The sequence below is a fragment of the Nannospalax galili genome, unplaced genomic scaffold (genome assembly GCF_000622305.1).
Source record: "Nannospalax galili isolate Female #2095 unplaced genomic scaffold, S.galili_v1.0 scaffold445, whole genome shotgun sequence".
Taxonomy (NCBI): Eukaryota; Metazoa; Chordata; class Mammalia; order Rodentia; family Spalacidae; genus Nannospalax; species Nannospalax galili.
The window spans coordinates 2,670,467-2,683,899 of NW_008354184.1; the positions used below are offsets into that span (position 1 = coordinate 2,670,467).

The 13,433-nt window shown below is 53.4% G+C and overlaps 1 protein-coding gene across 1 annotated transcript in view; it reads left to right on the forward strand.

Moving 5' to 3' along the window:
- Positions 1 to 336: 336 nt before the first annotated feature.
- The window catches only part of Il2rb (interleukin 2 receptor subunit beta), a 17,662-nt gene continuing 4,565 nt past the window's right edge, over positions 337 to 13,433 (forward strand). The window contains exons 1-9 of the mRNA XM_008851349.3: positions 337 to 392; positions 3,999 to 4,119; positions 5,378 to 5,492; positions 6,155 to 6,233; positions 8,156 to 8,261; positions 8,730 to 8,878; positions 9,746 to 9,911; positions 10,625 to 10,745; positions 12,503 to 12,587. Coding sequence (XP_008849571.1) covers positions 4,032 to 4,119; positions 5,378 to 5,492; positions 6,155 to 6,233; positions 8,156 to 8,261; positions 8,730 to 8,878; positions 9,746 to 9,911; positions 10,625 to 10,745; positions 12,503 to 12,587 — 909 coding nt within the window. The 5' untranslated portion in view covers positions 337 to 392; positions 3,999 to 4,031. The remainder of the gene's footprint in view (positions 393 to 3,998; positions 4,120 to 5,377; positions 5,493 to 6,154; positions 6,234 to 8,155; positions 8,262 to 8,729; positions 8,879 to 9,745; positions 9,912 to 10,624; positions 10,746 to 12,502; positions 12,588 to 13,433) is intronic.

Sequence of the window (13,433 nt, forward strand, 5' to 3'; positions counted from 1 at the left end):
GGCTTGGGTGGCATGTGTGAGATGGGGTGGGGGTGGTGTAGGGGAAGAGGGGCCTGACCCCTTAGGCTCCATGGGTAGCTTCGTTCCTAAACTAGAGTGATTTTGGGTGTGTGAGTGCCACCACACTTGGTGACCGCCCCCAGCGTAGGAGGGAGATCTTATCAGTGCTAGGTGTGTGTGGAGTTTCAGGCTACCTCATCACCCCCGTCTCTCCGCCTCCCACTGGGCCTTGCCCCTCATCCTCTGTACAGGAAGTGGGCTTGCCCTGGGTTTCAGTCACTGCTGGCCCAGCTGCTGTCTGCTACCTGTGCTGCGGAGCAGGAGATGGCCGTGGACTCAGCCTTGAGAAGGACTGGAGGGAGAGTGTTGCCACAGCCCCATGTCTCAGCCAGGTGATGCCCCTGTGCAGCCCCCTGGGATCCCAGGGCTCCTTGCCACCCCTTGACGACCACTTCACCTAGGTGGGGGCAGGGAGCTGGAGAGACACTCAGCTCTGACTCAGTTCTCCCTGAGTTTTCTTCCTGGGCTTTGATGCTCAATCTCATCTTAGGATCCCCTGGGGATGGTGTGGCCTGACTCACAGCTTCTGTCTTAAGAATAAGGCCTTTCCAGTACCAGGCCACAGTGATTCCTTCCCAGCCTATTCTATAGGGGATTGTGCGTCACTTTGCTATGAGGGTCTTCTCTGGGCTCCATGTGCTGGTCTCTCAACCCAGAGGGGTGGTGAGGTAGGTGGGTGGCTAGACTCAGAGCTCAGAGGTTGCATAGTGTGTGGAGCTGCCTGGTTCTCCACAGGTGGAGGTCACCCTTGCCTCTTGTGGACCACGTCCCAGCTTGGGGACTATCCCTTTAAGATGCCGGTGGATGAGGGAGGAGAGATGGTCTCCTCTGGGACCAGACTAGAAAGCTGGCTGTGCTGACTGGTGGGTATCTGGAAGCCCTGGGCCAGAAGCCAGAGTCCAGGGTCCCAGCTTGGCTTTGTTTCTTACTTGGTTGAGTGGCTAGAGAGGTCAGGACACCTCCAGGTACTGGACTCCATCTCTGGGCCTCCCTGAGGCAGGAGTTTCCCCGCTCTTAGTGGTGTTTGTAACTTAAGGGGTAAGGTGGGTACTTACTAAAGAGGACAGAGCTAAGCCTGAGAGTCCCCTTCCTTCCCCATACTCTGTGGGGAGATGACCTCAGTTGAGCAGCAAGAGGCACCCTCTCTCTGTGTCTGTCTGTCTGTGAGTATTAGTGTACATGTGAGTGGGGAGGGTGTTTATGAGTATGGGGGTATGAATGTGTGTTTGTCTATGGGAAAGTAGTCTGAGAGGTTGAGGACAGAGGGGCCTCTGAGGTTAGAGGTCAGGAGGTTGTATTCCGGGTCACAGAGCTCCTGTTTGCCATCCTCCCTCCGCTGATCCTAGATCCTGTGGACCTGTGGGGCCTCACCTCAGACTGCCCCTGGTATTTGCTCTCTCTTGCCTGGGCGACAGGTTGATCTATGTCCTAGTTTCCCCATGTGGAAGTTAAGCAGGATCAACTCCTTACTGTGACATGTGCTGGTCAGTGTGGGACAGGGAGTGCAGGTGTCAGTCATTGCTGACCTTCCTCCATCATCATCATCTTTGAACTGGAAATCAGGTGACCCAGTTAGAGAAGTCTGGGCCTGTGGGATGATGAGCTTTGCAGGCCTTGGTGGGGACATATGAGTCAGGGGTGGGAGCGTCTGGTGATTGTGAAGGGCATGCGTGGGCGACCCCTAGGGGGACCGTGCCTGGGACTCTGAGGTCCCGGGTTGTGCTCGCTCAGCCAGAAGCTGGCCTCATGCTGTGTGGCTTTGAGCAGCTCCCTCAGTCTCCCCAGACTCTGTTTCCTTCTTGCAGAAGAGAGGGTGTGACCACTGTGACTGTTTGGAGCCCTCACAGCATGATGCTTCTGGAATCTTCCTTACTTTCTTCACTTTAACGTGGCCCATGATGAGTGGACACTCCTGCACCTCTTTAGCCAGTGGTAGGGGGCAGACTCATGGTGCTGTTTCCTTGGTCTGCTGTGCTCTTTGCTGGCACTTGTGGTCTGGCCCTGACTGTCCTGTGACTAGACCCTTTTGTCCCCCTTCCTCGCCCCTGAGTTATGTCCCAGGTCCCTCCCTGCTTGAGGTTGCTCTGATGTCTGGGCCCTGGGTGGTTGACTCAACAATAGTGCTTTGGAGTGTGTTGGGCCCATTAAGGGCCGGAGGTGGGGTTTGCTTGAGCTCTGTACTCTGGGGTCCCTGTGCACTTGGGGAATCCATACAAAGCGACAAGTAACCATCCTCCTGAAGAACAATGGGCCAGGTAAGGTTGAGCCTACAAGGACCTCTTAGGGTTCCTTCCTGTCCCTGGGATAAGTACCTGCAGGTTGCCTGTGCCCTGCAGGACACTGACCCTCCCCCTCAGGGAACGGAGATCCTTGGGAGAACCCCAGCTCTGTGGCAATTAATTGCTTGGAGCCTCAGTTTCCTTATCTGCATAGTGAGGACCTGGAATAGCTGAGGAGATGTTGGGTGGAAGAGAGGGGCTGGTGGCACGAAGGGCTTGGCACACAGCCTGGGCATCATGGTGTTGGGCACACATGGCAAGCATCGTCACTGGATCATCAGGCAACTCATTGCCCTGCAGACCTCTGAGCACATTCATGTGACCCATAGCATTTATTGAGCACCTTCTGGGTGCCAGGTTCAGCAGTCTGCAGTGTGGGCACACTGCCTGGCCAGTCTTGCCTCTGCTACAAAGAGGAACGGCAGCTCAAGGCAGGACATCCTATATTCGTGGGGACTCCACAGAACGGGAGAGGAAGAGCTTGAAATGGGTCTTAAAGGGTAGCAGGAGCTGTGGAGACCATGGGAGAAGAGCAGTTTGGGAAGGGCTTTTAAAGGACCAGTCCAGAGCCATCGGCTTATGTAGATGGGAAGAGCCACAGGGCAGGGCTCAGCTTTACCCTGCAGGGTGCTTCAGGGGAAGCTGGAGCTGCTACCAGCCTTGAGCCTTCTCCTCCTCCAAGTCCACACCACCGTTTTCAGCCTGTTCTCTCGGTTCCCTTCATGGAGGGTGCAGGGCAGAGTAACCGACCAAGAAACCTCGGGAGCCCCGACACGTCCCCATGGACTGTCCATGACTCATGTGCATGGATGTGCATAAGTGAGTGTGTGAGCATGTCTAAGCAAGAAAACAAATGGACAAGCGTGAGACCGCCCCCCCCCATCTGCTGCTTCAGTTTCTATGGTTTTACTTATCTCAATCACAGTTGGAAAATAGTAAAGAAAATCCCAGAACTAAGCAATTCATAAGTTTCAGTTGCCCGCTAAAACCTTGCACAGTCCTGTGTGAAGACTGAGCGACCCCTATGCCTGGAATATCTGTGATCCTCACACTGCTCTCTTGCCTGTCACTGAGCCAACTCGGTTTTCCAATCACCCCAATAGACACCATGCAGTAGCAACAGGACTTAGTGGCCTAACACTGTGTCACAGTGCCCAGTCACCTCACCTCATTATCCAGGCCAGGGTGCGCACAGTGTTGTAAGATCTTTTGTGCTGGAGAGAACACAGTTACGCTGTGCTTGGCACAGCTGGTGGCTGTCACTATATTTATTGTATGGCTAATATTGTCAGTCTTTCGTGGTGTGTATATAATTTATAGGAAAAACATAGTCTGTGTAGGGATTAGTTCGGTCCAAAGTTTTAGGCATCCCTGGGGGTTTAAAACTTCTCTTCTGAGGGGAGAGATTTACTTACTACCGGACACAAACAAACAATAAACAATGCTGAGATGCAAAATGAAACAGGGTGTGGTGAGCACTCTAAGGAAGCAATAACAGCAGAAATGGGAAGAAAGGGAGTGAGCACGTGCGAGGCTGAGGCCCCAGAAGGTGCAAAGGTCCTGAGGCCAGGCTGTGTGGGTTCCGGCTGGGTGGAGACTAGAGCAAGGGGAGGGTCACCAGTCCTGCTTATGTCACCATCTCCCTCCTCCTCCACCCAGGGCTTGCTTCCCCAGCTTTGCCCTGTGGATGTGATGGCTGCCACAGCTCTGTCCTGGAGTCTGTCCCTCCTCCTCATCCTCCTGTCCCTGGCTACATCTCGGGTGTGTGCAACAGAGAAAGGTGAGAACCCAGCATCTTATTTTTTTATTATTTATTTTCATTTTTATGTGCATGAGTGTTTTGCCTGCATGTGTGTAAGTGCACCACGTGCTTAGAATACTCATAGAGGTCAGAAGAAGGCATAAGATCCCCTGGAACTGGAGTTATGGATGGTTGTTAGGCGCCATGTAGGTGCTGGGAACTGAACCTGGGTTCCCAGCAAGAGCAACGAGTGCTCGTAACCTCTGAGCCATCTCTCCAGCCTAGGACCCAGGATTTTGTGCTTTCCCTGAGTGGGAGGCCCCACCCTTCTGGAGCCTGTCTCAGTCTCCTACTTCTCAGAGGAGGTCCAGCCACAGCAGCAGGAGGCAGGGGAGGAGGGGTGGGACAATGGAACCAGGAGAGCAGGTGTCCACCTCCCAGCTGGTCCTTCTCCCTGGTCCCTGCTGCTGCACAGGCCTCACCTAAACACAAGAAGAGACTGCTTCTTGTCCCTGCTCTGCCCTGCCCTCCTGTGGGTCTCTGTAGTCTCTGGGAGCTCAGCTCCCTCCCCTTTGAAATGGACTTGATTTAGGGGTGGAAGATGGCTCAGTGGGTAAAGTGCTTGCCATGCAAACATGAGAAGCTAAGTTGGGATCCTCAGCGGTCACATAAAATTCAAGCACGGGGCTGGTGGGATGGCTCAGCAGATGAAAGTGCTTGCCACAGAAGCCCAGTAATCTGAGTTCAATCTCCGGATCCCATGGTAGGAGAGAGCCAACTCCTGAATGTTGTTCTGATTCTACGCACACATGTGTGTGTGCTTGCATGTGTGTGCCCATGCATACACAATTATAAAAATATAAGCCAGATATGGTGAGGCACATGGTGCTATGGAGGTGGCTACAGGAGGATTCCTGGGGCTCAGTGGCCAGCTAGCCTAGATGAGTTGACAAGCCTAGGCTCAGTGAGAGACCTGTCTCAAAAACAGTAACAAAAATAGGGTGGATGGTACTTGAGGAATGAGACCCAAGGTTGTCCTCGTCTGGCTTCCACATGCATGTATACATACAGGTGTATGCACACACACACACACACACACAAACTCACACATGCACACAATGAGCACAAACACATAAACACACATTAAAGAAAATGAAATGGGCCCAAATCTGTTCTCTGCCCTCTTGAGTTGCCTGCCTTCTTCTTTGGTATAGGGGTGCCCAGAGCGGGCTGGTGACTGTACGCAGAGGCTATGTGCACTCTGTAGCTGGCCACTCACACCCTCCCTTGCCCACAGACAAGTCCCATCTCAAGTGCTTCTACAACTCGAGAGCCAATGTCTCCTGTGTGTGGAGCTCGGAAGAAGCCGTGGAGGCCACGACTTGCCACATCCACGCCCAGTCAGATAGTCGGTGAGTGTGGCCTGGCATGGCATAGAACCTCAGGACCCTCAGAACATGTAACTTTGGAATTCTGAGTATCTGAGATTCACAGGAGTTGGAACCAGGATCCACCTTTCAGCCATTTAGGCTCCTGGAAGTGGCTGGGGTCCAGGTGCAGTCAAGGGCTAGAGAGTACTTGGAGTAGGTAGTTGGATGCAGAGGCTGTGAACCTACCATGCCAAGGCTCAACTCCATGTCAGTGGCAAGCAGGATGGATACTGGATGCTCCTCAAGCTTTTTGAGCAATCTGGGATTTGGGGGAGAGCTCTCAGGCAGCTCTGGGGACAGGGACTGTTGCCTGGGCTGTTGTCTTATGGGGACAGGGACAAGAAGTGACTGGGGAGCCACAAGGTTCTTCAGGGATAATTCAGCTGCATGGAGCTTGGCAGTAAGGCTCTTGAAGAGGGACCTATTGAACTGGCTTGCATTTTTAGGTCGCTCTGGCTACTGAGGGGCCAGGCTGGGAGGCTGAGGGCAGCCAGCCTCCACCCCTGGTTGGCACAGTGTCCTCATGTCCTCACCTAGCCAGCTGTGCTGCTGTCCCCAGCATGGCGGGGTCTAAAACATGTCCCTGGGAGGCTCTATGGTTCCCCCTTCCCTTGTTTCCTAAGGAGGTTTTTCTGCTCCGTAAGGCCCTGGAACAAAACCTGTAAGCTGCGACCCGTGAGGCGGGCATCCTGGGCCTGCGACCTGATCCTCGGATCCCTAGATGTGAGTAACACGGCCAGGAAGAGCATGGGGATCGGACATCTCCCAGCTCGGGGCTGGGTCTGGGCCTCTACGAGCATCTGCCAGTGTTTGCAGAGCAGGCTGCTGGGTGGAGAGGGAAGGGCAGGAGGGCATTAGGCCTGCACCTTTACTGCCCCCATCAGACTCTTGGACACCCCACCCTTCTCTCCACTGTGGGTCCTGCTACTTTTCTGATTCTCTGCCAAGTGGGGACAATGACAACCATACTAGACTCCTCCTGAGCCTCGGCACGCAGGGAAGTAGGGGAGAGTTGGGCATCCCAGCTCTGATGCCACCTAACACTAGCTGGGTAACTATGCACAACTTCAGTGCCTCAGATTCCCCTCCCATAAAAGAGAAAATAGGAATGGAAGCTCTCTTAGAGGATCATCTCAGGAGCACTTAGGTTGGTGTCCTAACAGAGCAGACTGTGGCATTCATAAGCAGACCCTCACAACTCCACGTGCAGGTAACAGCACTGCCTCCTCTTACCAAGAAAGAATCTGAGACTCAGAGAGATGTAGTCCCCACCCAAGGGCTGCTCCCCCGCCTTCACCCAGACACAAACAACTGAGCTGGGATTGACCCCAGGCCTGTGGCCCCTGGTGGCTTTTCTGTGTTCCTCAGCTACTTCTTGTAGGGTCTTTAGTTTGTTTATGTGGGTGTGACTCAGAATTCTCTGCAAACCCTCCAGGCAGGGGAAAGGGTCTGCCCCATGGAACCCGGGCTTGGCTGGGGCCTGGTCCCACCATTTCCTAATGGTGTGACATTACCCTTACTGGTTTTTGGTCTCCTGGACCCTTGGATGGGAATGGTAATAGTGTCTATCTTAGAGGCGGTGAGAGAATTCAATGATGTAATTTAGGCAAAGGGGACAGAAGAGGGTACAGAAGTGCTCAGCAGGTCTTATACTGGCAACATGTTTAAGGACAACCACAGCATTAAAACTCAGGTTGTGCTGTTGCTAACTGGCGAACCTGGCCCTGTAGCAGCTGTGGGAGGGGAAGGCAGAGCCCTCGGTGCAGACAGCGGAAGTATTTCCTGAATGACCGGTCAGGGAACTCTGATGGTCAGGTTTATGGTTTGTGAAGGTCAGAGGGACTAGGCCTTGAGGCTCAGACCCCAAACCACCACCTGGTCCCCTAGCACAGGCCCTACCACGGCCTGGCCTTGAGCAAGCTTCCTCCTACAGTCTGCGGCACTGCCTGCATAGGGGGCCTGGTTGGGCAGTCACCTGCCCTCCGTGCTGTGGTCACTCTGGGGGGCTGTGGACTGAGAGTATTCATGTGAACCCACTTCCTGCTGACCCACTGATGGTGTAGACCCAGCCTCTTCAGCAGCTCAGGTCTCAGGCTTCCCAGAGTAGCATGGGGTTGAGACTGATGTGAACATTACCAAGATGTGAACAATGGCTGCCCAGAACACGTCCAGGACATGCTCAGCACCTAGCCATTTCCTTCCAGAAAGACCAGGGGGTGAGGCTGTTAAACAGGCATGGTTTTAACTGCCTGTGGTGATCCCTTCTTGGGGGCTTTAGCTACTTGCATACCTCCTGTGATGGGAAATCTCCCCCTCCCCTGGCGGCCTACTTCAGTGTGAACCAGGGGTTATTAAATGACTACAGTTCATGGGCCAAATCCAACTGTCGCCTGTGTTTGTAAAAAAAATTTTATTGGAATGTGGCCCTGACATTTGTTCACGTGTTGTCTGTGGCTGTTTCATAAAACAATAGCAGAACTGGGTTGTGACAGGGATCATGTGGATGGTGCAGCCAATAATGTTTACAACCTGGCCTGTTACAAAGTTTGCTAATTCCTGCCTTAAATGGCAGGACAGGTCCTTGCCTTAATGGCCTCTTCTTCTTCTGTGACAACTGGTATATTCCTGTCCTTTCCTCCTTGCAGTCCCAGTCACTGACCTCGGCCGACTTCGTCAACATGAGCGTGGTGTGCTGGGAAGGGGGGCGCTGGCACATGGTGAAGACCCAGGGCTTTCGGCCCTTTGAGAACCGTAAGTGTATGGAATCCTGACTCCTGAGGTCCTGTCTCACCTTCCCCCATCAGCCTGTGAGCCTATCCCTAGCCTGTGCCCCTGCCTGGAAGATTCTTTCCACCTGGAAGATTTCCTACTCGCTCTTCAAGGCTGAGTGATGACACCTTCTCTAAGAGAACCTTTCCCAGCTCCTTTTGCACAGTCTCTGTCCTTTGTTGTTACTGCCTGGTTGTGACTCTGTCTCTGATGGACTGGCAGCTCCCTGAGGGCAGAGTTTTTGCAGTTCTTATGGCTCCTCTCTAATTAAGCACTCAGTTGCAGGCCTGAGCAGGCAGAGCTTAGGGAGGGTTGTTGAATGACTGAGTGTTCCCTGATCTTGGGGGCCACCTCTAGGGAATGCCAGGTAGAGGGTGAGACTGGGCTGTATCCTCTTGGTGTCTGGTTCACTGATCCTGACTGCTGTCCCCTCCTCTCTTCTGCCTGCAGTTCGCCTGATGGCCCCCCACTCCCTGAAAGTCCTGCTTGTCGAGACCCAGACATGCAACATAAGCTGGCAGGTCTCCCAGGTCTCTCACTACATCATTCAAGACTTGGAATTTGAAGTCCGAACTCAGTCTCCAGGCCGCAGCTGGGAGGTGAGGGTGCTGCCTGTCCCCCTGCCCCTGCTGTGCCTTCCTATCCTGTGCACGCCCACCCACATCAGCTTCCCAATCCTGTCATTGTCTCATGAATTCCCATGACCACAGGCATAAGTGGGCAGCTAAACACCCCATCATCTTGTACTCACTGATACTGCCTGTCTTGCCCACATTCTCACAGCTTGGGGATACAGCAGGTATAAGGCTGTATAGATCCCAGGGCAAGGGAGCCTATAAGTCCTGGGCACCCACTTTTCCATACTTCAATCCAGTGTGTTTCCCAGGTGTAGAGACTGAGGCTCATTAATTGTGCACTCATCCCTTTCCTTGTTGGATGGTGCACAGCAGATACTATGAGAAGATAGTATGTCTTAGACTCTGGGGAGGGTATGGCACAAGGCTGGCAGGCTTCCTGCTCTCAGGAATCTCATGGGGGTGGAGGTAGACTGATCCAAAGAGACTAAAGATCAGAGCCAAGCAAAGATGGAGTTGGAATGTTGGTTACACTGGAGTGACTCTGACATTCATGAGCCTGGGGAACAGGAAGGAGGAAATGGAATGCAGAAGCATGGTGGGGCCTGTGTAGACACCTTTTTTCTAACTTGTGGAGACTATACTTCAGCAGGGTTGGGCCCAGAGTATTCCATGAGAAGTTAGAAGATTGACAGATGGCTTAGGTTGGGGGACATTAAGGGGAGTGATGAAATGCAACCTTAACATTCAGGCTCTCGGCAGCTGGGGAACCAGGGAGCCTTTGGAACGGCCAGGGAGGGTGCTGCATGCACAGCTTGCTGGCCTGGCCCAGCTGTGGGAGGTGAGGCGGGCAGCAGGGACCTCGCTGAGCTGATGCCTGTCTCTGCCCAGGACATGCCCCTGCTGAGCCTCAAGCAGTGGCAGCAGTGGATCTGCCTGGAGAAGCTCACCCCCGACACCTTGTATGAGATGCAGGTGCGGGTCAGGGCGCAGAGAGGTGACCACAGGACCTGGAGCCCCTGGAGCCAGCCCCTAGCATTTCAGACAAGGCCAGCAGGTACAGTGGACAGCAAGAAGGGAGCTGGGCAGAGGCCAGGGTGCTCTGGGAACTACAGAGGGGGAGCCTGGGACTCAGTTCATCTACCTGCACCTACTATGGGCCACTTACAGGTGGTGACAGGGTCACCAACAGGAGGGACAAGTGTGGCCTGTGAATGGGTTGGAGCAGTAGGAAAGCTCTTTCCCACTGTCCATTCTGAATCTCTGAACTTCATGACCAACAGTTGCTTTCTCTCAGACTCACCTGTAGGACAGGTGCTGTGAGGTGAGGCAGCTCTGTGGGGAACAGTCAGGTACAACAGCCTCTCAGCCTGGATACTGTGGGTCTGCCATGCCAGTGGGGACTCTTGAGGGCCTGTTCCTCATACTAGCACATGCTGAGTTCAAACTCAAGGGACACAGGGGCTCTAAGTGTAGTTCTCAAAAGCAGTTAGAGAGAGAAACTGCCTCAGTGGCTGAGGTTGAGATCAGCCAGGGTGGCTGAGGGCTGCTTTTGGAGCACCACACGTTCTGGAAATGCCATAGGGTCATTCCCTTTAAGTGCAAGTCTGTTTTCCAGGACAGGTGGGTTTAAGTCAGATGAAGGACCCAGTGCCCTTCAGCGGCAAGCCTATCCAGACACTGGTACCAGGCAGGGCATGACTCCAGGGGACTAGGGACCCAAGTAATGAGGGGATACCTCTCACCCTCTATTTCTTCTACCCTGGACAGATCCCAGGAAGGAGATCCTGCCCATATCATGGGTCAGACACCTCCTCCTGAGCCTTGGTTGCATTTTTGGCTTCCTAGTTTGTGTCGGCGTCCTGACCAAATGCCAGTACCTCGGGCCATGGTAAGGAAGCTCCAGACATTCTTCCCTTCCTACCACATCTCTTATATACACCTTGTCAGATCTGGCTGGGCTGAACCTCCATTTCTGCACACCTGCCCTCCTGTGCCTTTGCCCAATAGCTAACTCTGTCCCTGTGAACCCCCTGCCCCACACACAAAGGTGAGAGTTCCCCAGAGCCTTGAGGAACTCTGTTCTCTGGGCTTATACTGTACATATCAGCTGTCCCTGTGAGTAACCCTTCTGAGTCTGTCTAGGGCTTCTTTCATTCACCGAGTCCACACTCTGTGCTGGGTGTGTGGAATGCTGGGAATACAAAGAGTTGCCACGTGTGTATATCCCAGCTCCACAGAGCTCACAGGTTGAGGTCGCTGAAGAGGGGCATGAAGGGTAGCTCTGGGATTAAGGGACCCAGTAGCTGGGTCATCAGGGAGCTTTTGGAAGTCAGTAGGGGAAAGCAGCAATTGGAGTATTCCAGGTGAAGAAAGTGATATGTACAAAGATCCTGGGTAGGAAGAAGGGGGAGCTTCCAGGAGCACAGTATGGTGAGCCTGGTACAGCCAGAGACCAGAGTGGAGTAGGTGAGGGGGCTGACCTTGAGCCCGGAAGCTTGGCAGGACCTTCAAGGCCATGGTAAGGATGTGGAGCTTTATGCTAGGCAGCCTGGGAGGGATTCTATAATGGTGGGTTGGGATCAGCTTTGGTTTCTGTGACTCTGACGAGTGTGTAGAAGGTGGGGCCTGGGAGGCAGGGAGAACAGGGAGAAGGTGACATTTTAACCAAGGGACCCTGTTCTCTGGGGACAGCCTTTCTCCTCCCAAGAGGAGAGAGTAATTCACAGTTTGCAAAGTGTGCTCTGTATTGTCAACCTTTACTCTCCACAGTGCCTGGAGGATAGTGAGTCTGGTGCTTTCTTTCCCTTCTAACTGATGCTAGAACAGTCCAGAGTGGTCAGTTGAGCTGCTCAAGGTCACACAACCAGTCAGCAGCTCCCTGCCCCTCATCTTGGCATTTCCTTGTTTCCCTACTCTTTCTCCACCAGCCACCCCCAGCCCAACGCCGGTCTTCGAAGGAAACCCGCACCTTGGTGCCCTCTTCCCTCTCCACAGACCACACAAACGCCGTTGTTCTTGGCCCCCTCCCATCCATTCTCAACTGTGCCACACTCTTGTCTAACTCTCTTCAGGAACTTTACACCACATCCATAATACACCCTGACCTTTGAGAGTCACCCACTGGCCATTTGGAACCCTGTATAGATTGGAGAGTGGTACCCTTTTCTCCACATAGATGTACTCAGGCCTGATCACTCAGCTTGGCAGGGACAACATGGGGAAGAATTCAACCTCCACTCACTGTCCCCCACAAAGCCAGATGCTATTGAGCAGTGTACAACCTGAACCTTCATCCACGGCAGCCCCTCAGTAGAAGGCCCTTGTCCTACCTCCTTCTCTAGCCTTTGTGGGCTCTCTCAGTCTAGAACCTTTCCTTGAAAGCAGCCCATCTTGTGAATTTGGTTCAAGTTTGATTCCTTGTCAGCATGTGTACTCCTAGAGAGCAGAGATCTTCTCTGCCGGTCACTCTTAATGTCCCCAGCACCCTGCTCAGTGTCCTTCTCTAGTGAATGCTCAGTCAACATGGTTGAATACATGAATGGGTATGGGTTGGCCTCATGTCCTACCTCAGGGATGTGGGGCTGGGGAGAGGACACTGCATCCCCCTTGTCTCACCCTTTGTCCCTCCCGCTCTGTCCTGGCCAGGCTGAAGACAGTTCTCAAGTGCCATGTCCCCGATCCTTCTGAGTTCTTCTCCCAGCTGAGCTCCCAGCATGGAGGAGACCTTCAGGTAGGACCGGGGTGGAAGACAGAGGGATACTGATGGGCAGCCTGAGTGCAGGCAGTGGGGTAGGGAGGTGGCCTAGTAACAGTGGTTTTGCCCTCTGTGAGAGGATGTAGGGTGCTTAGCAGCCTCCCCCATCAGCACTCCCTGTCCCCTGCTCTGTCATGGGCACCTTCCATCTAAGTCATGTGGTCTGGTCTCTAACCACAGCTCTACCACTTCCTGGCTGTATGAGTTAGGAAATTATAGAATCTCTGTGTGCCTCAGTTTCCTCACTTGTACAATGACAAGAAAATGGTATTTATGTGTATACAGCCCTATGAATGTTGCCAAGCACAGGGTGAGTAGTCCAGGTAACAGCAGGAATTCCCACCTGCTTCTCGGGCCCCTGTGAGCAGTTCTTGGCAGGCCCCATGGACTTATTGTAGCAACAAATCCTTTCATTGCCTGGAGTCATAAAGTCTGGGTTTGTTTTAAAATTACGGGCCATACAGTCAAATTGATTCAGGCTATAAGTTTCCAGAGGCCAGGGATAGGTTTAAGGGAATGTCTGCTGCCTCCACACTAGCCCCCTCTTGAGGCTCACATACTTGGGAAGCGTTCAATGGGGGCAGAGGCCTTCAGGAGCTGTGCTGAAGATGGGAGGTCTGGGCTGGACCCCAGTTCTGCTGGGCTGGCCTTGTATGACCCATCATCCCTGAGCAGGAGCAGGAGACCCTTCTAGAATCTCTGGGAGACTCCTAGGACCACTTGCTGTGGTACTCATGGAGAGAGAGAGAGAGAGAGAGAGAGAGAGAGAGAAGAGAGAGAGAGAGAGAGAGAGAGAGAGAGAGAGAGAGAAAAAAAAACACA